Source organism: Orycteropus afer, unplaced genomic scaffold (assembly GCF_000298275.1).
Source record: "Orycteropus afer afer isolate SDZICR_OR568_19922 unplaced genomic scaffold, OryAfe1.0 scaffold00206, whole genome shotgun sequence".
Lineage (NCBI taxonomy): Eukaryota > Metazoa > Chordata > Mammalia > Tubulidentata > Orycteropodidae > Orycteropus > Orycteropus afer.
Window position 1 is genome coordinate 1,149,011 of NW_006921793.1, and position 25,484 is coordinate 1,174,494.

At 42.0% G+C, this 25,484-nt stretch overlaps 2 protein-coding genes across 2 annotated transcripts in view; one reads left to right on the forward strand and one right to left on the reverse strand.

The window, feature by feature from the left end:
- Window positions 1-971: 971 nt before the first annotated feature.
- On the forward strand, window positions 972-1,442 carry GGACT (gamma-glutamylamine cyclotransferase). Its single transcript, XM_007948151.1, has one exon. The coding sequence runs from the start codon at window positions 972-974 to the stop codon at window positions 1,440-1,442; it is 471 nt and encodes a 156-aa protein (XP_007946342.1).
- A 2,553-nt stretch (window positions 1,443-3,995) lies between these two features.
- The window catches only part of PCCA (propionyl-CoA carboxylase subunit alpha), a 785,038-nt gene continuing 763,549 nt past the window's right edge, over window positions 3,996-25,484 (reverse strand). The window contains exons 21-23 of the mRNA XM_007948152.2: window positions 20,910-21,050; window positions 6,602-6,679; window positions 3,996-4,064 (exon numbers count right to left, since the gene is read on the reverse strand). Of these exons, the coding sequence (XP_007946343.1) occupies window positions 3,996-4,064; window positions 6,602-6,679; window positions 20,910-21,050 (288 nt within the window). The remainder of the gene's footprint in view (window positions 4,065-6,601; window positions 6,680-20,909; window positions 21,051-25,484) is intronic.

The following is a 25,484-nucleotide window of genomic DNA, read 5'->3' on the forward strand; positions in this document are numbered from 1 at the left end:
GTATGTCTTGGGCCACACAAGGCTTCCTGTGGCCTTGTGCTGTTCCCGGGGGCGGGGAGGTGGGGTTTGCCCTGTGGCAGTGGGGCTGCAGGGTTGGTGACCTCTCAGGGTGTCAGGGAAGCTAGGTCTACTCTGGGGTTGCGACAGTTGTATGCTAAGTTGTGTTTTCTGAGCAAAGGATAGCATGTACTCGTTTAGGCCTAACTAGGATCATTCTTACTTTAGTGGTTAGATTTGGGAAAGCATCTCTTACGTTAAGTCGTTCTGACATCGAGACCCTGGGCTGCTTGCGGGCCTCTGTAAGACCCAGGTCCACTATCTGAAATGAGAAGTTCTGTTGAAGAGCTTAAGTCCACCTGGGTGGAGGAGTCAGAGGGTGGTCGCTATACCCACCTTCCTGACACAATTGAACAAGTGTGCTGTGTGTGTCCTGTGGTTTTCAGCACCCAGTTCAACATTAAGGGCACTGTGGGCCTCAAAGCAAAAAGCAGAGCCATCGTCAACAAATTTTCCTCAAATATGTGAAAAATTTTAGTCACAAACATCTGCCCCCTTCTCTAGACTAAGGGTTGGCCAAATCAGGTCCCGCAGCTGTTTTTTATACGGCCTATAAGCTAAGATTGGCTTTTACATTTTTAAATGAATGAAAAAAAATCAGAATAAGGCTATTTTGTGCTATATGAAAATGATAGGAAATTCAAATGTCAGTGTCCATGAAGTTTCATTGGCACAGAGCCATATGCATTCGTCTGCACTTTGTCTGTGGATGTTTTCATGCTCCGGCAGCACAGCTGAGCAGCTGTGACAAAGATCCCATGGCCTGCAAAGCCTAGAATGTTTGCTGTCAGGCCCTTTACAGGACAGCATTGCCAGTCCTGACTCCAGACTGAAAGCATTGGTCATTTCTTTGACATGGATAATATGGATCACAGTTTGTGTTTCCTTTCTCCTTTGTAGCTTCTCTAGTCAGAATGGCCCAAGTTTTCGTGTATGGGACCCTCAAGAGAGGACAGCCCAACCATCAAGTCATGCTGGACAGTACCAACGGCACAGCAGCCTTCTGGGGCCGGGGCCGCACGGTGGAGCCCTACCCTCTGGTGATTGCCGGAGAGCATAACATTCCACGCCTGCTGAACCTCCCAGGACAGGGACGCTGTGTGGCTGGAGAGATCTATGTTGTTGATGACCAGATGCTGCAATTCCTTGATGAGTTTGAAGGCTGCCCAGACATGTATCAGCGCACTCTGGTGACGATTGAAGTACTAGAGTGGGAAGGTAAGTGCAGCGCCCCTGAGGAAACGCCAGCTGCTCACAGGATCGTACAGTGCTTCGTGTATAGCACAGCCACCTACCCGCCAGAGTGGGTCCATCTCCCATACCATGAAAATTATGACTCTCAGGGGAAGCATGGGCTTCGTTATAATCCACGGGAAAACAGGTGAAAATGGGGAGGAACACTCAGCCGTCAGAGGACGAAGATAGCCCCGATGATTATAAGACTACCTCATCTTAATCTGTGCTCATTGAATGAAGAAGGATAACAATGCCCTTTTAAACAAATATTTATAAAACTCAGTCTTGTGGGGGGAAAAACACTCTCTTTCAGTGAAGGCCAGTTTTACAAATAATTTTGACATACTAATAACCAGATCCTCCCCTTTAATCAATCAGATGCTGCTGTATTGGTAGCTGCTAAAAATACATGGTGGGCTTGAATGTTTTTGATAAGAAAAATTTAGGGTTTTAATTGCCCTAAATGGCATTTAGATAGAACTCATGTGTAATCTTTTTTTTTTTTTTTGCTTTGCTTTGCTTTGCTTTAATGTGAAGATAACATTTTAAACAAATGTAAAGACACTGTGTTGCAGCTAGAGTTTAGCAGTTCTGCTGTACTGATTCTGGTCTGCAGCACCCAGAAGTTTGTTTGTTTGTTTGTTTGTTTTTAAAAAAGCTGATTTTGGATGGCTCAATGTAATAAAAAAAAAATTCCTCCACAAAAATATGCTGTCTTTTAGAAACCAAACCAAACTCACTGCCGTCAAGTTGGTCTCAATTCATAGCAACCCCTCCTTGGGTTTCCGAGGCAGTATCTCTACGGAAATAGATTACTCAATATTCAGATGGTCTTTATGCAGAGGCTATTTAAAATAATTATTTAAAATTAAATGAGATGTTTTGGGAAATAAAACATGAAAGTACCCCTGCTGCATTGCCCGTGTTTTGGGGTCTACTGACTCAGTAGAAGGTTCTGCTCACCCTAACCCAGCGCAATCACAAGCACCCACTTGCCAGCAGACACAGTGGAGGGCCCTGACTTCCCAGGGGAAGTCTACCCAAGCCTGGCTCTCACAACCAAGGCCCCATCACTGACTCCTGGAGGCTAACAACTCTGAGGTGGGCCTTTCAGAGAAGAGCCAATATTAGTAATTTGTTCTTCAGTCCTGACAGAAAGCTTAGCTTCCAAATACAAACAGCACTTAAAATAATTTTAGCAAGGCACGAAGTACCAATTACTACCCACCTCCATCTGATATTTTGTCAGTGGAGATTCAAATCTGTGCACGATTCTTTGCTTCTCCTCACCAGCAAAGTATGAAATGCATTCCAAGAATTTCAGGACCAAATGAAAATGCAGCTGCTGGTCCTTAGTGACCTCATTCTCTGTTGGGAAATCTCACTCACTCTTCAACTTAATGGTACACTGTGATCACTAACTGCATCTGGTGTAAATGCATGATCATTATTTTTAGCCTGTTTTTCTTAATTGGGAACTTGCTTCACAAAAAAAACACAAAAAATGGGCATCAGCGATGAGCCTGTGGTAGCAGCACACAGTGGTGCTTGGTGTGAGGGAACTCCCTGTTCACAACCCACCCTGGGGGAGTGGGGAAGGCTGTGCTCGAGCACCTTGGGAAGAGGGCTGTGCAATCTGCTGCTGCCAGAGTTCTGGCAGCATGTGCACACGTCAGCTCTCCCCAGCGTGACACACCAGAGGAGGCCACTTAGATCCAAGGCTGCTGCTGCTGTGTCCATTCTGACTCAGACCAAAAACACCAAACCAAGCCCACTGCCATAGAGTCCCTTCCAACTCATAGCAACCCCCACTGGGTTTCCAAGGCCGTAGACTGCCCACTCACTCTTCCTTCCATGGAGTGGCTGGTGGGTTTGAACCGCCAGCCTTCTGGTTAGCAGTCACATGCTTCAGGCATTATGCCACCAGAGCTCCTTATTCTGACTCATAGCAACCCTTAAGACAGAGGAGAAATGCCCTGTGGGGTCTCCTAGGCTATAATCTTTATGGGGGCAGATCCTAGGTCTTTTCTCCTGCAGTGTCACTGGGTGGGTTCAAACCTCCTTCCTTTAGGTTAGCAACTGAATACTTAACTGTTTCACCACCAGGGCTCCTTTAGATACAAGACTCCCCATGTAAAGCCACAGCATGAAGGGTGTTTTTATGAACCATCAGCTATGCTATATGGTCTTTAGGAAGTTAGGAATAATCAGAAACAGGCATTATTAGGTCCTTAACTATGGAAGACATAAGGTAATCAGATCATAAGATGGCAAATGATAATTTAATAAAATTATAAGCAGAGGACTGGAAATTTATGTAATTTTTTAAAAAAGGATAACAATGAAATCCAAGTATTTAAAGTGTACTGGCACAGACTGTATCCTCCTGTGTACATTGTCTTCATTCAAAAAAAGGGCAAACTAATATTTAGACAAATGCTCAGTTTTATTGATTTAATTTGACATTAGGAAATCTCACAGCAGAAGCACAAGTCATATGTACAAGTATTTATATCAATAAAAATTTCCATTGGTGATTTTTTGGCAGAATGCTGGTTTTGACTATATGTGGAATAAATATGACCATGTAAAATCTGCAGCGCAGGAGTGTTCCTGTAAAATGCTTGAATAAATTGAGTGTGAAAAAGAAATAATAAAAATGGCTAATTAAATTGGGTGATGACTGAAGGGCTATAAATACTTCACTCCAGTTCCACGAGCAGATCTCCTTCTCCAACTGTGTCTCCAGTTTTACAGTGCATGGATTTCACCTTGAATTAAAAAAAAAAAAAAAAAAACAGTAGAGAGTAAGAATCATTAAGCAGAACTTGGAGGGAGGCAGTCTCCCAAACTGAACCTGAAAATGAAGAGAAGGTCTCGTCAGGCTTTGGGGCACAGGGACAGTCCACTCAGCTCTCGCCTGGCAGAGAGGGAGGCCTCCTTGAGGCACAGCTGGGCCTCATCACCCTCCCCTTTCAAAGTTCTTTTGTCCTGGGAGCCCGAGAAGCTCTTGGTCCAGGGGAGACTCTTGCTGCAGTTCCCTCTCGGACACCTTGTGGAAGTCAGGGTGTGTAGGCAGTATCCTATAATACCCCAAACGGTGATGCCAGAGGAGTTTTCACACTCAGCCTGCCTAACTTTCTCCTGGATTCAGGTTGTAGAAATGCTTTTTGAGAGTTAATTGTGTACTCAATTTAGTATTAACAACAAAAAGTACAAAATTATACAATATTTAAAATAGGTACTAAATAAAAGAGAAACTTCCTAGCCTGGTCATACGCTTCTTTTGGAGGGAAATGGAAAGGAACTAGAAGGTCTGTGGACGGACAGACTGTACTTGGTGGAACAACAGGCAGTGCGCAACACACACCCAGCTCCCAGGAAGGCTGGGGCTGTGCCTTTCCCTTCTACTGATTTCTCCCTTTCCCAAATTTGTGTTCAAAGATTTAGCAGGGAAGACACAGTCATTTGACTTCTTGTAGGGGCTTGCTTGGGCATGAAAATGAACAATGGATTAGTGCTAATTGGCGGTATGGGCGACTGGCTAACAGGAAAATGCCAGCGATGTCTGGTTTGGTACGCTCACCAGTGCTCCCTGCCACTCCATTGTGAGCAGACTACAAGGGCCTTTTTCTCTTAAATGCAAGCCCAGGGTTTTTAAGAATGATGTGAACCTAGGCAATGAATACTTCAAAGGCCGCATCCAGCAGATGCTATCCGGACTGAAGTGGCTGCTTTCTTACAATCTTGATGCCTCCGATGTTTGTACATGATGTATTTTTAATGATGCTGCAATTACTGGAGTGGGGGATCTGTTTCCACTGTGAACCTTTTCTCTAGGAGGGAAAATGACCTTCCCAGATAATAGCCCCCAGCCCCTTGCCTCAGCCAGGGCCTGCCCCTCTGGGCTGGACAAGACAGAACACAGCTAATAGAGGTTGGGTCCAAGCACAAGGTCACTGGGCCCTCCCCAGCACCCCTGGGAAAGCAGCCCCAGGCTGCTGATGGCCTCGAGACCCAGGACATGATGAAGGACACGTGCAGACGGGTCGTCCTTTAGGGCTGAGGACCACTTACCCCTTAGTCTAGCAACACAGGGACTTTGGCATGCAGCTGACACTTATTCTGGCCACTAAGACTAATGCCAAGTTCTCATCACGGATGGAAATTCCATGATGCTAGCACAGGATAAATGTTAAATAAATAAACCCAGTGAACAAACATGAAACTTTTTACACTAACATAAACCAACATTTCCTTGTTCATTTTTTAGAAAGTTCTCAAATTTAGAAACCAGGATTTCTAAAAAACTGCAAATTCTATCATTTGACTCTCCACCAAATCTCACTGTGGGTGCAGCTGCCTGTGCCTCTCATTCCACCAGACGCATGCTCGGGGCCACCAGCCAGCCTGGGGCCTCTGCCCTTTAAGCTGGCTCTGCCCGGGCATCCTGCTCGGCTTGTTCTCGGACAGTCCATTTCATTTCCTCTGGAGTGACAGACCATGGTATGTAGACAGAGGCTGTCTCTGACCACAAACTTTTTTTGTGAACTGCTGTATTTCTCTCTACCAGAGCACAGATGTCCTTGTGGCTGGATTTTACTTCCCAGGAGTGCAGGACACAACCAGCCCGTGCTGCCATCACCCACCATCATGCTGCCAAACCCAAACATCCTTCCGAAAAGGATCGTTTTCCTAGTAACAGTGTCTTAGTCTCAGGAAGAGTAATAGAGTTATTGCTTAAAAGGACATTTTTATTTTCTCCAAGGAGAAAATACATTTAAGAAGTTTTGCTCTGAACAAATTTCAGTACTAATTCATCTTCTCCCACCAAATCATTAAGGCCCACATGGGTACGTGGGGGTTTCAGCTACTCTTGATCTAAAATTGAATTGTTCTCTTTGTGAAGAAATTATCATGAAGAGTTGCATTAATTTTTGCAATCTGTAAAGCCATTTCCTGCTGTGTCACCTAAGTCTCAGATAACTAACTGGCTCCAAGACAGATGTAAACATTAAAAATTAAAGACCCCTTAATTTGAAAGACATTAAGGTAAAGAACAATTGTTCTTTGACTACCTGAGCATAATACACAGACCCATTTCTGGAAGGAAGGCCTGCTCTACGTGACACAGGGATGCCTCAGTGCAGAGAGACAGAACTCTTCATCTCAAGGTCCTCATCTGTGAAGGGGAGGGTGGGCAGGATGATCGCTATGGTCCCTTGGAGGCCTGATAGTCCACGACTCAAAGGTGTAGGTTGTTTCCTGTCTCAAAGCTGGCCTGGTGTGGGGGGCCACAGTGACATACCTTGCCAGTTTTCCCAGCTGCCATACTGTTCTGCATTTTCATGGCTTCAATCACACAAATCTCCTGACCTTCTACTACCTAGAAAATGAATTAAAAAATGGACAGAAGATTTAAAAGCATTCTAGTTTTGCAATACTACTCAAATGAAGCCAAAATGAAATTCTTTGTCAAATACTCTCAAATTGTACATAAATAGCAGTAGTAACCTCAAATACTTCATAATCAAAGCTCACCTTTAGGGGACAGCAGAGAAAGGCCACTCACTCTGTCACCATTCAGTCCAGGTTAGAAAAAGCTCCCTAACAATGGAGGTGTGGAGATGCTTCCCCTGGGAATCTCTGACTCTGGCTTTGCCAGAAACAGAGGTGCTACAAAAATAGAATGTTTTCCCATTTATGTTTAATATCCAGAATAAGCGAATCTATACAGACAGTTCTGTGGTTGCCTAGGGAATGTGGGGTGTTGTTGTTGTTGCTATGTGCCAACGAGTCGGAGCTGACTCATAGCGACCCCTCCTTGGGTTTCCGAGGCAGTATCACGAAGGAAGTAGATTGCCCAACCTTCCTTCCGAGGAGTGGCTGGTGGGTTTGAACCGCCAGCCTTCTGGTTAGCAGTCAAGTGCCTTAGGCACTATGCTACCAGAGCTCCTTGGGAATGGGGGGTGCTGGGTGGAAATGGGGAGTGACTATAAAAGAGTATGGGGTTTTTTTGGGGTGGGGGGTGATAAAAATATCCTAGGGAGCTCTGGTGGCACAGTGCCTAAGGCATTTGACTGCTAACCCACCAGCCGCTCTGTGGAAGGAAGATGGGGCAATCTACTTCTGTAAAAATTTACCGCCTCAGAAACCCAATGGGGGTGACTATGAGTCAGAATTGACTGGATGGCAGTGAATTTGGTTTTTGTTCTAAAATTGACCATGATGATGATTACATAACTCTGAATACACTAAAGCCATTGAATTACACATTTTAAAGGGGTGAATTGTATCTTAGTAAGGCCCTGGTGGCACAGTGGTTTAGCACTCAACCTGTAAACGAAAGGTTGGTGGCACAGATCGACCCAGTGGCCCTGCAGATGAAGACCTGGGGATCTGCTCCTGTAAAGATCACAGCCCAGACAACACTGGGGCAGTTCTAACCTGTCACACGGATCACTATAATTCAAAAACGACACCCAACCACAACAAGATCTCATAAAACAAAAGAAGCATTTCTGTCTATAGAGTAGAGTGGGGGGGGGGGGCTGGGAACAACAGCTTCAAGGCCATGAGGCCCACTGTCCCATCCTTTGCAAGACGATACAAAGACTGACAATATGCAGGCTCCCAGAAAATACCCTCCAATGCAGGCAGCTATACCCAACCTCTTGCAAAGACACTGGTATCTCCCCAAGGCACACCCTCATGCTTCACGTTCTGATGTCTGCCTTTCATTACGAGGGAAATCCAGACTGAGTATAAGCCCACTGGGGGTGAAGACCGAGGCTTTCTTTCAGGAATTGCTCTGTTTAGTCTCTTTTTCTGCTCTTGATGGGTGAACATCAAGAAGTGGGGCTGGATTTTTCTCTGACATTTGTGAAGCGGGGCCTTCCAGGCTTTGAAATGGGAAAGGTCAGTTTCCCAGGGCAACGAGCTATTTGGGGATGTGGGTGGGACATCCTGGTGCGGGCCCCTGCACATTCTCACCGCTGGCGCTGTGTTTGTCTAATGCTGAAGAAGCGCCTGGAGAATGTTCTTTGCTGAAATCCTCAGATGATCTCCAAGTCCCCCTCCAGCCCCCCATGTGGCACAAGCTGTCTTGCTGGCAATCGTGAGTGCCTGGGAACCCTATGTATTCCTTTCCTCTGCTGTTCAGGTGGTGGGTTGTTTTTTCCTGGCACAGAAATATAGGAAGAGAGGGAATGCCAAAGCTTGAGTGCTGGCACGGAGGAGAGACACTGTGCGGAAGAGCTGGGCTCGGAAGCTCTGTGCTCACTACCCTTCTTGATTCATTTTCACCTGGCATCTGCATTCCATGGAGAGTGAGGAATCAACTTGTGAGGGCTGTTCTTCAAAATGCAAACAGACAGAAGTGATGGCAGCACCAAGACAATGCAGATGCCCCAATTAGGGATGTCAGAACAGTTATTTCCTCAAGTAGTCATTTTAGGGTCTTTTCCCTCTTTTCAAAGGCAGGCAGCAAGCGACCAGGAAATAGGGAAGAGGGCATGTTCCATGGGAGCAGCGCACGGCGTCTGTCTTATGTGTAAAAGCCCTGGTGGATCCAGACTATGGCTTCTTAGACAGAAGCCGAAGGTCCAGGATTCATGGAAACAACATCCCTACCCAAGGACTGGGCCATTCGGGCACGAGGTCCAGTGCGGGCTTTCTGGGAAATGGATCTGAAACACAATAGACACTCCATCCAAAAGCTAGTAATCAACCCTTCACCTCTGGGCTTGGCAGCTACATCCTTCATAGATGGAGGAGATGGATGGGGACCTACTGCAGTCCCGGTCATGTGGTCTGGCCTCTCCATCCTCCTGCCCAGCCCACTGCTTCTATATACGGACCTTCAAGTAAGTGGACCAGCAGTGAAACTGCAAAGGGAAGATGAACCCAAGAGATTGTCAGTGGTTACACCAAAGGGGCAAAGACTAATGTGACAATGAGGCCACAGGAAACCTGCTAAGCAGTGGCCGAGCCGAAGCCACAGCTCCACTCCAGGCTTGCGCCCGGCCTCACAGGCAGTCAGATTCCAGCCACTGGAGCTGGGGAGCAGTGGGAAATGGAGGAGTTTGTGGGGCTCTGTGGCTGCTACTCATTGATCATTCTTCCTGGCTAGCTCTTATGAACACAGGTGAATGCCAGATACCAGGTCCTCTATTACTAATCAGAAAAACAAAACCTCAGATTGAGTCAGAGATAATCAGGAGAAGTGAAAAGGTACCACAGTTAAAATACAGTCTCTCTGGTTGTGTGATGCTAGCAATTTGACTAAAAGGACTTCAAAAAATTATCTCTGGGTATGAAGTGACTCCGTCTCTGCTCCACCTTCACTCTGGTTCTCTGCAGTGAAGCCCTGGGCCCCAGCATCACATTTTCATGGCTTCCTTTTCTTTTCCATTCCTAGTTTTCTCTCCCCACTTCCTTGCACTGTGTCTACTGGACTATTTGTAGCTGTATACAGAAATTTAAATCATCCCTCTCTTTTCAATATATAGAGCAATCTGTTTTATGGACTGTTTTCACTCTATTGTACCTGAGAAAGAACTTTTGGAAATTGTTCCTTGATAGCTCACAAAACAGTGAGAGAGGTTTTGTTCACTGAAATCATTAAGCAAACCACGAATATGTACATGAGTTTGATATAATTTTGAGTTGCTTCATCCCTCAAAAATCCAAGCCAGGGGAACAAATATGAGACAAATGTCAAAGAATACAGCTGAAGCTATGCTCAAGGTTTTGGAAATGGCTGGAAGTGGGAGGGTGTGCTCTGCCCACTGGCTCAGCACAGCGCTGGGGCTCCAGTTCCAAAAATAGCGAGATGGCATCACAGAGCTCTGATAAGACACAGCTCACAGCTTGCTCCCTCAACAATCTGGAAGCTTCATTGTTCAGCTGTATCTGTTCCTACAGAAACCACTACCCATCCCTTGCCCGCTCCCTACTCCTCCCATAGCTGTGAGGGAGCAGGCAGTGGGCCTGGCAGAGGCTGTACCTTCCAGGTTCCTTCCGCGTGCTCAGAGGCGGGAGCACTGACCGAGTGCACAGATACGGCTCTTCAAAAGGCAGTCTTCAACAAGACAGCTCACAGGCGAGGGCCCTGCTACTGAAAGACCTGTGTGCGCCGCACTTCTCCACCACTTTTGTGAATCATCCGATAAAGACCTACTGGTTGTGACAGGATGTCTCCAATGTTAGGCTTACAAAATGGTCACAAGCCTCGCCAGTCTTTTTGATAAACTTAGTTGGCCTGATGTAGTTCTCTGCTCTCCCTCTAATTGGTGTAAAGTTTGTAGACCCAAATCCTGTATCTTTCATCCAGCTTATTGCGTCCTCTCCTTTGACATATAGGGTCAAGGTTCCCATTCGCATCCGATTATCAGAGTGGCACTCATTAAGCAGGAGCTTGCCTTGCACCAAAATGAGTTAGCTGGAGAGAAAACTCAGCCCATTCACTCAGCAGATTTTCGCCTGTTCAGGCGGCCTGAATGTCACACAGCATTGCTCTGTGCTGAAGAGTTTCAGACATCTCCAGCTGATGATTAATTGTGAGTGATGGGAAATAAAATCCAGTAAAGCCAGCTGCTTGCCATGGTCGGCAAAATGACTATAATGGATATAGGCTGCCAATTTTCCAGTTTTACTGGCAAGTCTTCCAAGTGTAATTAAGGGAAGTTATAAATGATATGGAAATCTATCAAGTCCCATTTATTTTCTGAGGAGTCTTTCCCCAGAGACTTTTATCTTCAAGCTTATAGTATGCTTTGTTGTGCTAATGATTTAAACCACTTCTTATTTCTGATTAAAGCCCCCGATGTCCTTCTACCAAGTTCTCTTTACTCCTTCCACAGAGATTAAAAGACACAGCAACCTTCTTCTGCACATGCCTCCTCCTGGAAAACAACCTAAGATTGAGACACGTTTCGGCAACAACGTATATCATTCAAACTGCAAACTTCAATTGCCAGTAAGGTTGTTCAAAGAAAGTGCAGGAAGGGAAGGAAGGAAAAGGAAAATTAAAAAAAAAAAAAAAAAAAAAAAATCTCCAACAAACATAAAAGGAAGCCCCCAAAAGTCAAGACTTGAAAGCAGTGCTCAATACCAGACATTCATCAGAAGGTGGTGTAGCTCACTAATGTTATTTGATTTGGAATAAAAGCATGAAAATGATGGCAAAGGCCTAAAATTGGAGATGTAAAGGATGACTGCACAGTATTCCATTTCTCAATTTCATCCTTCAGAGCCACAAAATGGGGGTGATACAGTGACTGGATGAGATTTACAGTAACAGCTGTGGTCTTCCCACACAAGGGAGGCCCTTCTAATGGGCTCAGGTCTGTTTTGAACAGACGGGGAGTAACAAAACAAGGTTCCCTATTAAGAGTGTGCAGTCATATTTCTGATAAAGAAAATGATTATGGGAGTCAGATTTCCTTTAAGACGGCCCCAACCCTCTTTTGTCGTCCCAAAGCAGGGCTGTTGGAAAGGGCTTATCATGTAAACATAGGAAAGAGGACATCAATGGCACAGAGCTTTCCCCCACCCCCTCGTAAGCCTACACTCTCCAGCAACTGTAAAGAATGCATAGGAAACGGTGCCAGTGGCATATGGCTTTCTACTGTGCTAAACATTCATACAAAAGACAGGTTCATCAGTCATTGGAGTATCTGGATAAAAAATTAGCTCCTGATGGATGGTATTTTGAGCTTACCTGCTGCTAGGACATTACCAGAGAAACACAGGTTTTGAAGCCCACATGACATTAGAAACTGCAGACCATGAAATATGACACGTGCAGGAGCACATAATGTACGCCAGATTATACAAAATAATAAATAAGCTATTTAAACCCTCTGCCTAAAATTGGGCCCGCTGCAAGGAACCCTGGGTCACTTCTACGCAGGCCAATTAATGCACAGCATCTGCTGTATGGAAGCAGGGCACCAAGCCCTTCCGAATGATTTCAGCAATTAAAAGAAAACTGTTTCCTGCCTGTTCAGACAGCAACTGTTTCAATGCAAGAGTGAGCACCAAATCACTGTGTGCAGCTGAAAAATTAAGTCCCCTTTTTGGGGAAGAAGGGTGGGTGGGAGGAAGAATTTTTATGGAAAAAGACCCCTTCTTTTGTTGTCCTATATTCTGTGTTTCTCTGCCAAATTAGACAGAAGGCTCGGAGGGCTTACCGGCCCGCTGCAGTCTCCCCTTCTGCTGCACAGGGCCACCCGAAAAACATGGATCAATATCAACCCTGCTGACTACACCACAAAAGTGAAAATCTTTCCATTTCATTTTCTACTTAGAACACAGGTGCCTGAATGCAATGCATTTTAAGGCCCTTAGATCGGAAGAAAGACACCCGTTAACAGCTACAAGGAAAAAGACATCTCAGATTTGGTTAAAAGGCACTGTTAGAATCTGATTAGAATAGCTTCCTCTTTCTGAGCGGCTGAGATAGGATGGTGAATAGCCCGGTATTTCCTGAAGGAGGAATGCATGTTCGCATCCCAACATCTTCATGTACAGACAGAGGGAGAGGAGACCGCAGGAGGTTGTGCAGTATTTAAGCAATGATGGAACCATCATCAAATTACAAAGAAAGAGAAGACAGACTACAAGAAAAAAAGGACGCCAAATTTCTTATCTGCACTTTAAGGCATCCTTAATGGGTTTGGGCATAAGCTCACTTACTCAGAAGGGCATGTGAGAGAAAAGTCCACGTATTTAAGCGGGGCTGCTGCCTCTGTGTAAACTGAGGTACATGCTTGCCCCAGGCTTGCCTCTGCCTCCCCGCCTCTTGTGCTCTGGTTCCCTGGGATCATGCAGTGGGGACTGGGGCAAGGGGCCGAGAGGCTCAGGAAGGAATAAAGAGAGTTGTGGCCAATACAAAACAAATCCAGTTTTCCTTAAAATTCCTTAAAATGGATAAAAAAAATTTTCTCCCTCCTGCCTTTGAAGTCAAGCTTAAAACTGGAGCCAAAACCTATAGTTACAAAGAGAACTAGTTAAAATTGATGTCATTTATAATGAACTTTAAGACATCGGTCTGGTTTCTACACCTCTATGAACAACGCTGTTGCAAAGGACACAGTGCAATGCTGAGAAAAAAGATCTTGTATCTTGGTAAAGGTTGAGAATTGCCATCTTCAAATATGTTCAAAACAAGGATAACAGAGAACACATACTCTAATCTCAAGTAGATCATTTCCTGAAAAATAAACCCAAATGCTAAACTTATAGAAGATTCTGCTATAATACTTAATATTAAAGTTTATTTCCTAATCTATAAATATTTTCTATTGATAATTTTTCATTAGGTTAAATTGTAAGTATTTGCAAATTGTTACCTCCAACAAAAATGAACTCATGGCCCACATGAACCACAGCCTCTGCTAAAAAAAAAATTGTTTTAAAAATGTAAAAGAAATGCTATCTTCTTCACCAAAGAGGACATCCAGGCAGCTAACAAACACATGAAGACATGTTCATGAACATTAGCCATTAGAGAAATGCAAATCAAAACTACAGTGACATATCATCTCAACCTTGTAAAAATGGCACTGATCACAAAAACAGAAAAAATAAATAAATGCTGGCAAGGCTGTGGGGAGGTTGGAACTCTTATACACTGCTTGTGGGATTACAAAATGGTACAACCACTACAGAAAACAGTGTGGTGCTTCCACAAAAAGCTGGCAAGAGAAACACCTTATGATCCAGTAACCCCATTATTGTTGTTGTTGTCATTGTTATGTGCCACCGAGTCAGACCCGACTCATAGCGACCCCTCCTTGGGTTTCCAAGGCAGTATCACTACGGAAGTAGATTGTTCAACCTTTCTTCCGAGGAGTGGCTGGTGGGTTTGAATTGCCAGCCTTCTGGTTAGCAGTCAAGTGCCTTAGGCACTATGCTACCAGAGCTCCTAATCCCATTATTAGGTGGGATTATCCTAGAAAAATATGAGCAGTGACAGGAACAGACATATGCACACCCATGTTCATTGCAGCATCACACCCAACAGCAAAAAGATAGAAACACCTAACTGTTCATCAGCAGATGAATGGATACACAAATTGTGGTACATAAAACGCAATACTATGCAGTGATGAAGAATAATGATGAATCTGTGAAACGTAACAGGGATGAATACAGAGGATATTATGCTGAGTGAAATAAGTCAATCACAAATGGACAAATACAGCATGTTACCACTTTTACAAAAAGTTAACAACAGGTTTACACACAGAACCCAACACTCTTTGATGGTTACCTGGAATGGAGGGGGAATAGGATGGGAGAATCATTTACTAGATAGTAGGCATGTGTTAATTCTGATGAAGGGAAAGGCAAAACACAGTATGAAGGAAGTCAGATAGAGTGAGAAAGGCAAAGACACTAAAAGATACACGAGAATCATGGACTACAGTAACTATTACACCTTATACAAATCTGCAACAGCAGTAATAAGAACCAAAAAATTTTGTGAAACATAGATAGCTATGTATGCTATGGGGGTGGGGGAGGGTATATGGGAGGGCACGCAAGTACGTGCGTACATGGGTACAGTTGTGCATATGTGTATATACACATTTGTAGGTACTGCATATATATTCTTATACATAATAGAGCACAAGGGGGGAACAACTATGGAAACTTATTAGACATATTCAAACACCTCCTGGGTCTCAGTTTCTGGGCTTGAAGGCTAAAGACTATAGTCTTAGGGAACATCTAGATCAATTGGTATAACACAGTTCATAAAGATAATGTTGTATATATTCTAGTGTGGCGAGTAACATCTGGGGTCCTAAAAGCTTGCAAGTGGCCATCTAGGATATAACTATTGGTTTCCTCCAGTCTGGAGCAAAGGAAGGCTGAGGGAAACCAAAGAGTCATGGGAGAAATTAGTCCTCAGGATTCATGGCCCACATGAACCACAGCCTCTTCTAGCCTGAGGTCAGAAGAAATAGATGGTGCCTCACTACCACCAGTGACCTACTCCTAGAGACACAACAGAAAGTCCATGTTAGAATGGGAGAAAAATGGAATGAAACTCAAATTCATAAAAAATAAAATAATAATAAAAAACAGATTAATTGGACTGAGACTGTAGAAAGCCCCAAGACTATCATGATGCTAGGACTCCCTCTTAACCTAGAATGGAAGCCACTCCCGGAGGTCACCTTCAGCCAAATACTAGATTGGTCTATACAAATAAAATAAACAAAAACACCTGTGAGGAATGTGCTCCTTAAAACAATTAACCATACGAGACCAAACAAATAATATTCGCCCAGAGGCAAAGATAACTAAGCAAGGAGGGGCAGGGAAACTGGAAGGATGAAAACAGGGAAGCCAAGGTTCAAATGGGGAGAGTGCTGACACACTCAGGGATAGCAACCCACTGCACAGAACCGATTGTGTACGAATAGTTGAAAGGGAAACTAATTTGTTGTATAAATTTTCACCTTAAGCACAATTAAATGTTTTCTAAAAAATGAAAAGAAACGTTATCTGAAAAAGATAAAAATGCTAAATGGAGAAGGCAGGACAGGAATTAGACTGGCATACATAGGATATGCAATGTTTTATTAGATAAAATCCAAAGCAAATACGATAAAGGTGAACAGAGATCATATGACTGCTTGCCATATTATTCTCTATAACCTTCTGTATATTTGTAGTATTTCATAATTTGGAAGCTTTAAAATGGTAAATAATGAATGCATGAATCTATTTATACATGCTGTGGATACAATCTGAGGTTTGGATAGAAAAATTGGCATTTTGTCAAATAAACTGCTTGAATAACCACTGCTATAAAATATGTAAATTTGATTATTGCAATTATTTTAGGATTGTAAATCAAGGTATCCAGGAACTAGAAAAATCTATCAGCCAGTCAGGTTGACTCCTCTGCCAGGGAGGATGTGCTTACTGACACAGGGCTGCGTGAGGTACACAAGACTGCCAGACAAACGCCTTATCAGGAGAGCTTGTGCTAACCCTTCAGTCCTCTAGAATATCTAAAAGCAAAGAAGTTTTCAAATCCTGTTTAGTTAGCATTGCCTTTTTCAAGAAATGAAAAAATCAAAGTCTCTCACCAAGTTTGTGATTTCCTCAAGAGGAACTATAAGCTAAATTAGGTGATGATCTGGAGACAAAGGGGAGGTGTGACTATCACACTCTGAAATAGGACACCTGTGTCTGTGGTCTGTGTGGTCTTCCTTCCGCTTGGGAGCTCTGCCCCTCAAGAAGCACATGCAACGGTGGTAAAAATCAGGGAGAAATCTGGGTGGGGCTCCTAGTGATGATCACAAATGCTATGTTTCCACTGCTGCACTTTTTAGTACACCGTTTTTTGTTTTTGTTTGTTTTTTTCCTGGAAGACATTGCTCGCAAAAGCAATAATACCCAATACCTAATTATACTTCTGTTATCTTCTTTATATATCTTCCTTATTTTGGCCCCACAAAAGAATGAAGAAAGAAGGAAAGTCAATGGGCAGACAGCCTGTGTGTGGTGCATGTCTCACTTATTTTTCCAATGTATTAAATACAACAAATACTTTAGATGCAAATATGAGATGACTACGGAATCTAAACATAACTAGGAATGAATCTTAACTACATGCAATGCTACAATATCCCCTTGGGTTGGATCTTTTTTTATTTTGTTTTGTTTTGCTTCTGATATCAAAAGGCTAAGAAAATAAATGTGCTCATCATGACTTTATTTTATACTTCAAAGTCAAAATAAAAATTATGCAACAAACTCAGCAAATGTAAGTCAATGTAAGCAAATGTAAGTCATGTAGGAAAAATGCATTCAACCATTATTCTGAAGAATATATATTTTTCACTCAAGAATATAATAAAGATAGTTCAAAAATTAAAACAAGTTATAAAAATGCTAACTTTGCTTAACAGAAGTGCCCTCAGTTTATAATAGTGTTAACTATATAGAAAAAATAGGTATTTTCAAACTGAAATGAAAATTAGTCATGGTACAGAATATTTTCAGGAGGTGTATAAAACTGTCAAGTCTGACTATGTCATTCTTTTTTTTTTAAATTAAATTTGTGATTCTTGATTTTAATAGTCCACAGCTGCTCTGTCTTATTAGTATTTTGCTTAAATTCACTTTACTGTTTATTAACGAGCATCTTCTCCCACACAGCGAATACACGTGCTCAAAGAAACTAACATACAATCATGTAAAAGTGAGTTTACTGAGCCATTTAATGTTAAATAGTATGTGATAGACATTGAAAAAGCATTAGGACTTTTGCTCTGTGAAGCCTGAAAAATCATTTACAGGAAAGCATAGGTTCTGTGCTTAGGAAGGGAAAGTGTTTCAAAGGAGTCACTTCTCAGACCTTCACATAAAAAGCTCCCTAAGTACATTTATTACATCCAAACAGCTATCTCAAATCACTTTTTCCTGAGTTTTTTTTTTTTTTAAACTCTGTTTTGGTTTACAAAACTGTTTTGTTATGTATTATTTATGTGACACTTATATAAAATTTATTATTGTTTCAGTTAGCAAAATATAAGCTATAGATTGCTGAAATATAAATGATAAAAAATAACTTTTCAAAAACAAACAGAATACTTGAAGGCTCATGGTTGTCTTCAGGTCACTATTTCCCTTGAAATTATACAGAGATGACTGGTTCCATTATCCTTCTACTGATAACAGTGGAACTAGCTCCACTGTTGTTATTACTAAGGAAAGCACAACATGCCAGGCAGTGTTAAAATCATTTAAAACCACACATCTGAAAAGTTACAAGTAGTATTTTCTTAAACTCGTCTCAAGTAAGTGCTGCACTTTTGGTTGAAAGAGAGTTTCTTGTGTTTTAATTATAGGAAGCAGAATTTATCTATAGAATTGTTATGAAAGCCAGTGACTAAACTTGTCACACCCTGCATTTGGTTTAGGTATTAGCAGTTTGGGACATTTTTCACAAATGTTAGCTCAGGAGTAAACACTGTTTTACTGAAACACAATGGCATAGAATATGAAAGGAAGTTCTGCAAGAACTACGTGGCACTGGAAGCCAGCGAGAGAAATAAAAGAACGCAGATGCTCTACCTGACCAGCCTAGGAAAATTATACAAATAACATTTCTACCTCAGGTGAATGGCACACAGACAGTCAGTTCACAAGGTGCCCCCACCTGAAACACATGCACACACATGTGCACACAGTTACCTCCGGGTTAGGGTGTGTGTGCTCTGACTTTAAGGAATATATAAACTAGAGGCCCCATTTTTCCACAGTAACATCTTTTTAACAGTTCTCAAATTAAACTACTCTACAATAACCACATTTAATTATTGGTTGCTATTTCCAATATCTGAGCTACTCCAATGAACCAAGGACTAATATTACATGGTTCCTTTTTACTAAATGCCTTGTTTTCCCATCACGTTATTAACCAGGAAATGAAAAATGTGAAGGCTAAACCCTCTTGTTATTTGGAAAAACTAGTCTCGGAGAAAGCAGTGGTTAAACAGCAAGAAGCCCGCACCCATCTGGGATGGTTAGCTTCCTGTTTACTGTCCCTGAACAGCTACAGTGAGGGGAGCTGGTGCAGACAGATGGATGGACAGACACGGCCAGGACCGCAATCTGAATCCTCCATACATTTAGGAGGATCTACCTCTCTTCTACCTCCTGCTTTGCTCATGTTTGGACTCAGGTGTTGGAAATGAAAGGATTTAAGTTAAGCCCTTATTTTTTAAAAAGATCACAAATGTGATTTTATAATTAAAGCCACACAATCAGGACTGCCAAACTCAGAATGGCGGTATACAGCTTTCATGGCTTCTAAGAAAAAGCATAAGAAGGAAAATGAAAACGCACAAAACAAACCCTTCATGTTGTTTACTAACCTATACTTCTATCTCTCTAATAATGTAGTATGTGAGTGTAGGCGTTCTTAATGTCAAGGCCAAGTAGCAAACCTCTTCTGACCTTATTCCTGTATAATGAAGACTTATACAAGATACACACACAAAGAAAAACAAGAAAAAAAAGTCACTGCCATGGAGTCAGTTTGACTCATAGTGACCCATTCTTGGGTTTCTGAGATGGTATCACTATGGAAGTAGATTGTCTAATTTTCCTCCCAAGGAGGGGCTGGTGGGTTTGAACCACCATCCTTCTGATTAGCAGTCAAATGCCTTAGGCACTACGCCACCAGAGCTCCTATACAAGACATACACACCTCCAATTTTCAAAGCATGTAAATAATTTTACATATCACCTCTCCCAAATCCTTAACACTCGAGTGTTGAGCAATCTTAATGAGTGCTTTATTTCTGAGATGGCAATGTTTTAAAAATAAAAGCAACAATTCATAGTTACTTAGCCTCTTTTATGCTTTTCTAGAAAAGCTAGTACTTCCAATACCACATCACCAGGTAAAACTATTGTTAAGTGACTTTTCCAACTTCACATATCAATTTCAGGGATAATCACATACTATCTAAAATGGGGCATTTTTCCTAATATTCATTTATGGCAAATGCTTTTCAATAAGCCAATGGCAACCATATACATTTTTCCCAATGCTAAGATTCATTATATTAACTTTTTCCATATATGAATAAAGAAATAAGGAGGGAATTTTAATATAATCTTTATAGGAAAATATGTAAACCCCAGTAACCTAACAGAAACACAAATAGAATCATCATACCATTCATTAAAGACCATCATATTTGGTTGTTTTTTTCTTATGCATAAATAAAAATGCAAGGATTTAAGTGCTCCTAGAAACCTTCCAGTTGCATCTTAAATTGTTTTCTTTTTTTTGCTTTTACTGTTAATCAAGAGATTTCTATTCACATGCTGAGAAAATACATACATCCTACCAATTTGCCCATGTTGTTGTTGTTGTTGTTATGTGCCGTCGAGTCGGCCCCGACTCATAGTGACCCCTCCTTGGGTTTCCGAGGCAGTATCACTACGGAAGTAGGATTGCCCAACCTTCCTTCCGAGGAGTGGCTGGTGGGTTTGAACCGCCAGCCTTCTGGTTAGCATAGCAAGTTATATTGAGACTGAATACTTGAGAAGTTAATCTTATAACTTTTGTTTGTACTCTATGTTCCAAGGTTAAAATGAAAAACTTCAAAATATGACCCTAAGTTTTATTAGTCAAGTTACAGAAATTCTCTGATACTATATAGATATGGAATTAATCTTCCTTAATTCTCCTTCCTAATTCAACATTTATTCTAGACATCATGCAAGAGGTCCCCTATGGGTGTGTTCTTTCATGACATGAGTTACAGCACAGAGTGCTTGAGAATAAATAGAAATTTTAAATAAAATGTTCCCTAAAATAATCTGTCCTTATTTTCTGTTTCAGTCACAGATTTTGGGAAGGGGAAGCACTAAAAAATATTATTACTTACCTAATTTAAATGTGAAACAGACAAAGAATGCACAAAATCTGTTTTGCTATTTTATGGGGGTGGTAAGCCTCAAGAAAGAACTGTAAAGAATGTGATGATCATACTTTCAACCAATTGCTCTGGAAAGAGAATTCTGAGACCTGCAGGCTCTAGCTCATATCCCGCAGACGCATTCCTTACCGTGTCTCCTGGCTTGACAGAAACGGCCACCACCACTCCAGGCATCGGGGATCTCAGAACACTGTTTGTGTCTTCAGCCACTTTTTCCAGCATAAATTTGTTCAGTTCTGCCGCGAGTTTGCTCAAGATATGCATCTTATACTTAAGGGAAAGGAATAAACAAAAGAATTTGAATGATGGGCTTTTCCTCAAAAGTAAATTCAAAATCAGTTTTCAACTTTTAAATTTAAATTATAGTAACAGCTTCGAAGTCAAAATGTTTTTTCTTCTAATTATTACACAGCAAACAAAATATATGAATTTGCTTCTAGTATATCACATGAGCTAGTTATTTAGGAAATTTCTTGAAATAAGCACTACTCCAGTAATTAATTTCTGATTAATAGAAATCATCCTGTATCATTAAGAAAAACACCTTGAAACTTTAAAGAAAACAATGGACACTTTACTTGAATTCCCTTCACCACTTATCCCAATTAATGCAAATTCTGCAAGCTGGGTCAGTGGAAGGGTGACCAGGGCAACACTGTGAGGCAGACACCAGTAGATGGCAGCAGATTTCTGTCTCAAACTTTCTATACCCAGACAGAGAGACAGACAAAGAGAGAGAGACACACCACACTATTATAAGTAAGTTAAGACACAGGGTTTCAGTGTTCATTTTGGGTAAAGTAATATTTAAAATTTTAATTTTTTCCCCATGACTTAAAATGTTATATTCACTACTGAAAAAGCTAGCTTTTCTCTCTTTTAGGCAAACATTACTCAGTCTTTCAAATGTACAAGATGGCTAGGTTTGATAAAGATGGAGTATAATTAGAATACCTGCTGCAGGAAGAGAAAATAAGAATACAGATTTTTAAAGATTGAGCAAAAACAATATACACAGCAAAGTATTTTCACGGCACCCTGTGTAGGTGGTTCTCAAACAATTGTTGTTGTTATGTGCCGTTGCATCTCGGACCCGACTCATAGCGACCCCTCCTTGGGTTTCCAAGGCAGTATCACTACGGAAGCAGATTGCCCAACCTTTCTTCCGAGGAGTGGCTGGTGTATTTGAACCGCTAGCCTTCTGGTTAGCAGTCAAGTGCCTTAGGCACTACGCTACCAGAGCTCCTTCTCAAACAATTAGGGGCACATTGAAACTGCTGGCAAACAGAACATTCCTATGAGCAAATCCGAGATCTCCAGAGACAAATGTATGAGCCCCAATTTGGTCCATCCAAACAGAAACAAGATCAAATGAGGAAGTATTACTGGGTGAAGTTGGAACCACCACCTGAAGATTTTAGGACTCCTTCCAGATGGCATTTATCTTAGGTACGATAGATGCAGCACCTGAGGCATCTTCATTTTGTTCAAAAAAAAAAAAGCTGCTTGTAACTCAAAGCCTCCTGTGGGCATCACGATGGGAGGATGAGAAAACCTCATATAGTCTCCATTCTTTCATTCTGTACAAGGATGACGAAAATCTGTAAGTGTGCTCTTTAAAAGGGGGGTGGGTGGGCTCTGAAGCACTTTGATAGCTAAGTTCCAAGTAGATTTGCGACACTGTGACAGGTTGAATAATAACATCTTTTGCATGTTTCTTTACTCCTGAGTGTGTGTTTTGCAATCAAGACATACAAGTATCTGCCAGTTTCTGAAGGATATGATCCTTAAGTGAAATTACAGTGCAAATAAAAGCTTTTTGCTCCTATTAAAATTCATCTGAGTCATAAGTGGCAAGGGAAAAAAGCAAGGAGAGTGCATTCTGCTGTCAGTCTAATAAACATTCTGGGCAGAGGGACTATTTATCAAACATGAATTGTACCTCAAAGTCCTTCATTAAATCTATGGGGGTGGGTAGCAAAGGGAGAGGAGCGAATATAATTATACCAAATTGCACAGTTTTCGTATCCATGCTCTGTCTCCTCGGGAGAGAAAAACTCAGCCTAACTAGAGGTATCAGAATCAACACAAAGTTACTTTTCTAGCTGGCATCACCCTGGGATGCTTCTTCTATGTGACTTACTAGTATTGTGCCCAGCTGCTTCGTTTTCAGGGTAGTGTACGTACCTATTTTTTTTCCGTTTTTTTGCACAATCCAGCTTTCAACATATGAATTTTCAATTCAGGAAAAGTATCTATACATTGAGTATAATTTACTACATTTCAACAAGATGGACATTCTTCTAAAACTATTTTAGTTTTATCACAAACAAGCTCATATAAGAATAAAGTGCTAAGATTGTAAGCAGTTCCATTCCTCCCCAGAAATGACAAGATCCTGCCTACAACTCTATCCCTTTTCTATTTTTATAATTTTCATATCGTTTGGATTCCTTTCTCTGTAGGGCTCCTGCTTTGCTTGGAAAGAGATGTAAAAAGCCACAAAACTCAATGCCTTTAGATGCAGTCTTTGTTATTGATGAGCTGTTCCTTTTCCTTTTGTATTTGTTTATTGTTCTTAAGTCTGTGTGGGGGATAAGCGACTTATTGTAATCGCAAGTAAAAAATAACAACAGAGTAAACTCCTCAGGAAGGGCCTTGTTGGAAATAGTTGGCTTAGAAATGACCTTTCTGAATAGAAAAAGAGGAGGCAGGGAGAAGGTTCTCTTTTTAAGATTACCTTTGATGTTGTCTTGACCCCATCAGAGTACCCACACAAACACACCCTTCTTAAAACAATCCCTTGGCGCACCAGTGTACTGTGTTACACAGGGGTGCTTGTCAGGATCGCATCTAAGCGGAGTGCAGCATATGGGCCCATCAGAATGAATTGCCTGGTGAGACCCGTAAAAGCTTTCTGATGCCCCCAAAAAGAAGTCATTTAAGAATGTATACGAGGACTTTCAAAGCTTATGTTCAAAATTGCTATTTATTGGTTTCCCTGAATTCTTAGGGGCACAGACAGAGCAGCTAACTAGTTTCGAGACTTCATTCTGGAAAGTGCTCCCACCATTTGGTTTTATGATAAGCATTTAAATATTCCTAATAGGTTCTGGGGGAGCTCTGGTAGCGTAGTGCCTAAGGCACTTGACTGCTAACCAGAAGGCTGGCAGTTCAAACCCATCAGCCACTCCTCGGAAGGAAGATGGGGCAATCTACTTCTGTAGTGATACTGCCTTGGAAACCCAAGGAGGGGTCGCTATGAGTCGGGTCCAACTCGTCGGCACACAACAACAACAATAGGTTCTGGTAGCATAGTGCCTAAGGCACTTGACTGCTAACCAGAAGGCTGTCGGTTCAAACTTACCAGCCAGTCCTCAGAGGGAAGATTGGGCAATCTATTTCCGTAGTGATACTACCTCAGAAACCCAAGGAGGGGTCCCTATGAGTCAGGTCTGACTCGAAGGCACATAACAACAACAACAACAACAACAAAATGTTCTGCAAAATTTCCTTGGAGAGTTCTGTTTCAAAGTTTGGTTGTTGGTGGTGGTGTTGCTGTAAAGCAAACAAACCACAAAATTGATGTTTTAAGGTGAGAGGCAGAGATTTCTTAGTTGATAAAAAAGAGAAGAAGCACAATCCTGAGAGAGGCCTTATGGCTGTCATCCTGCTAGGTCAGAAGAAACGTCTCCTTGAGTGATAAGAAGAAGCTTGTTGGTGGCGCTGGGCAGCCACAGAGCCAGAAGTTGATTAGCTCTGGTTTCATCAGTAGATGTCACTTCACTCTGCAGGGTTCAAGAAGGTGTTCTCCAAGCCAGAGTCAAACAAATAAAAACTTCTTGATGAACACCTCATGGGGTAAGTTAGAAAAGAAAACAGGTGCTCTCAGGGCCTGGCCTAACCGGGTTCCCTGATGGATAGATGACAATAATGGGAGGGAAAGAGGTGAGATATCTAATGACCTAATTATGGTAAAATGACCCCAGCCTGGGTCTCCTAGCAAATTAATGTTATGGTCTGCAACGTTAAACCATGGCTAACAAGAAAATCTCTCTGAAAAGATTAAAAGAAAAAAAGAAATGGAATCATATCAGACATGAAAGGATAAAGAAGAAAATGCCAAGAGATGGTCAATAAAAAGGCACACAATAGAATTGTTTTTTAAATTAACACACAGCTCTTCACATGGAATCTGATAAAGGCTGGGGGCAGATTGCAGCTGTTGCTGTTGGGGAAGGACGAGGGGGCCAGTTGGTTTGGGGAGGGCATATGCATTTTAATTGGGCTTACTTAACAAAAACATGCCTGCCAGTGGGCCAGCACCCAGAACCAGGAGCTCCTGGACAGTCAAGATGACTTGCTACAAGGCACAGACACTACACTCAGACAGACTGTCACACAAACACCATGCTGTTGGTTCCTGGAGTAGTTTAGTACATGAATCTGCCTACGGAGTCTAAATCCCTGTACTTATTTCCAAGGCCTCTAGACTTACCAGAGCTTTTACAGAACAACCTGTGTGCTAATATGTGTGGTTTAGAGGCCTGTGTGCTGGTCACAAGATGCAGACTTTTTTCTGTTGTGATTTCAGAACCTCTTGTGTCATTTCTCTTAAACTGAGCTCTGTTCCAGTTTCCATTTCTACATTGTTCTGAGCTGCTTGTGTTTTTCAGTGCCAACTGCTGGCCTTTTTAGTCGACA

Bases quoted from the DNA above. Each gene is read 5' to 3' on its own strand.
- GGACT (XM_007948151.1), top strand. From the start codon at position 972: ATGGCCCAAGTTTTCGTGTATGGGACCCTCAAGAGAGGACAGCCCAAC.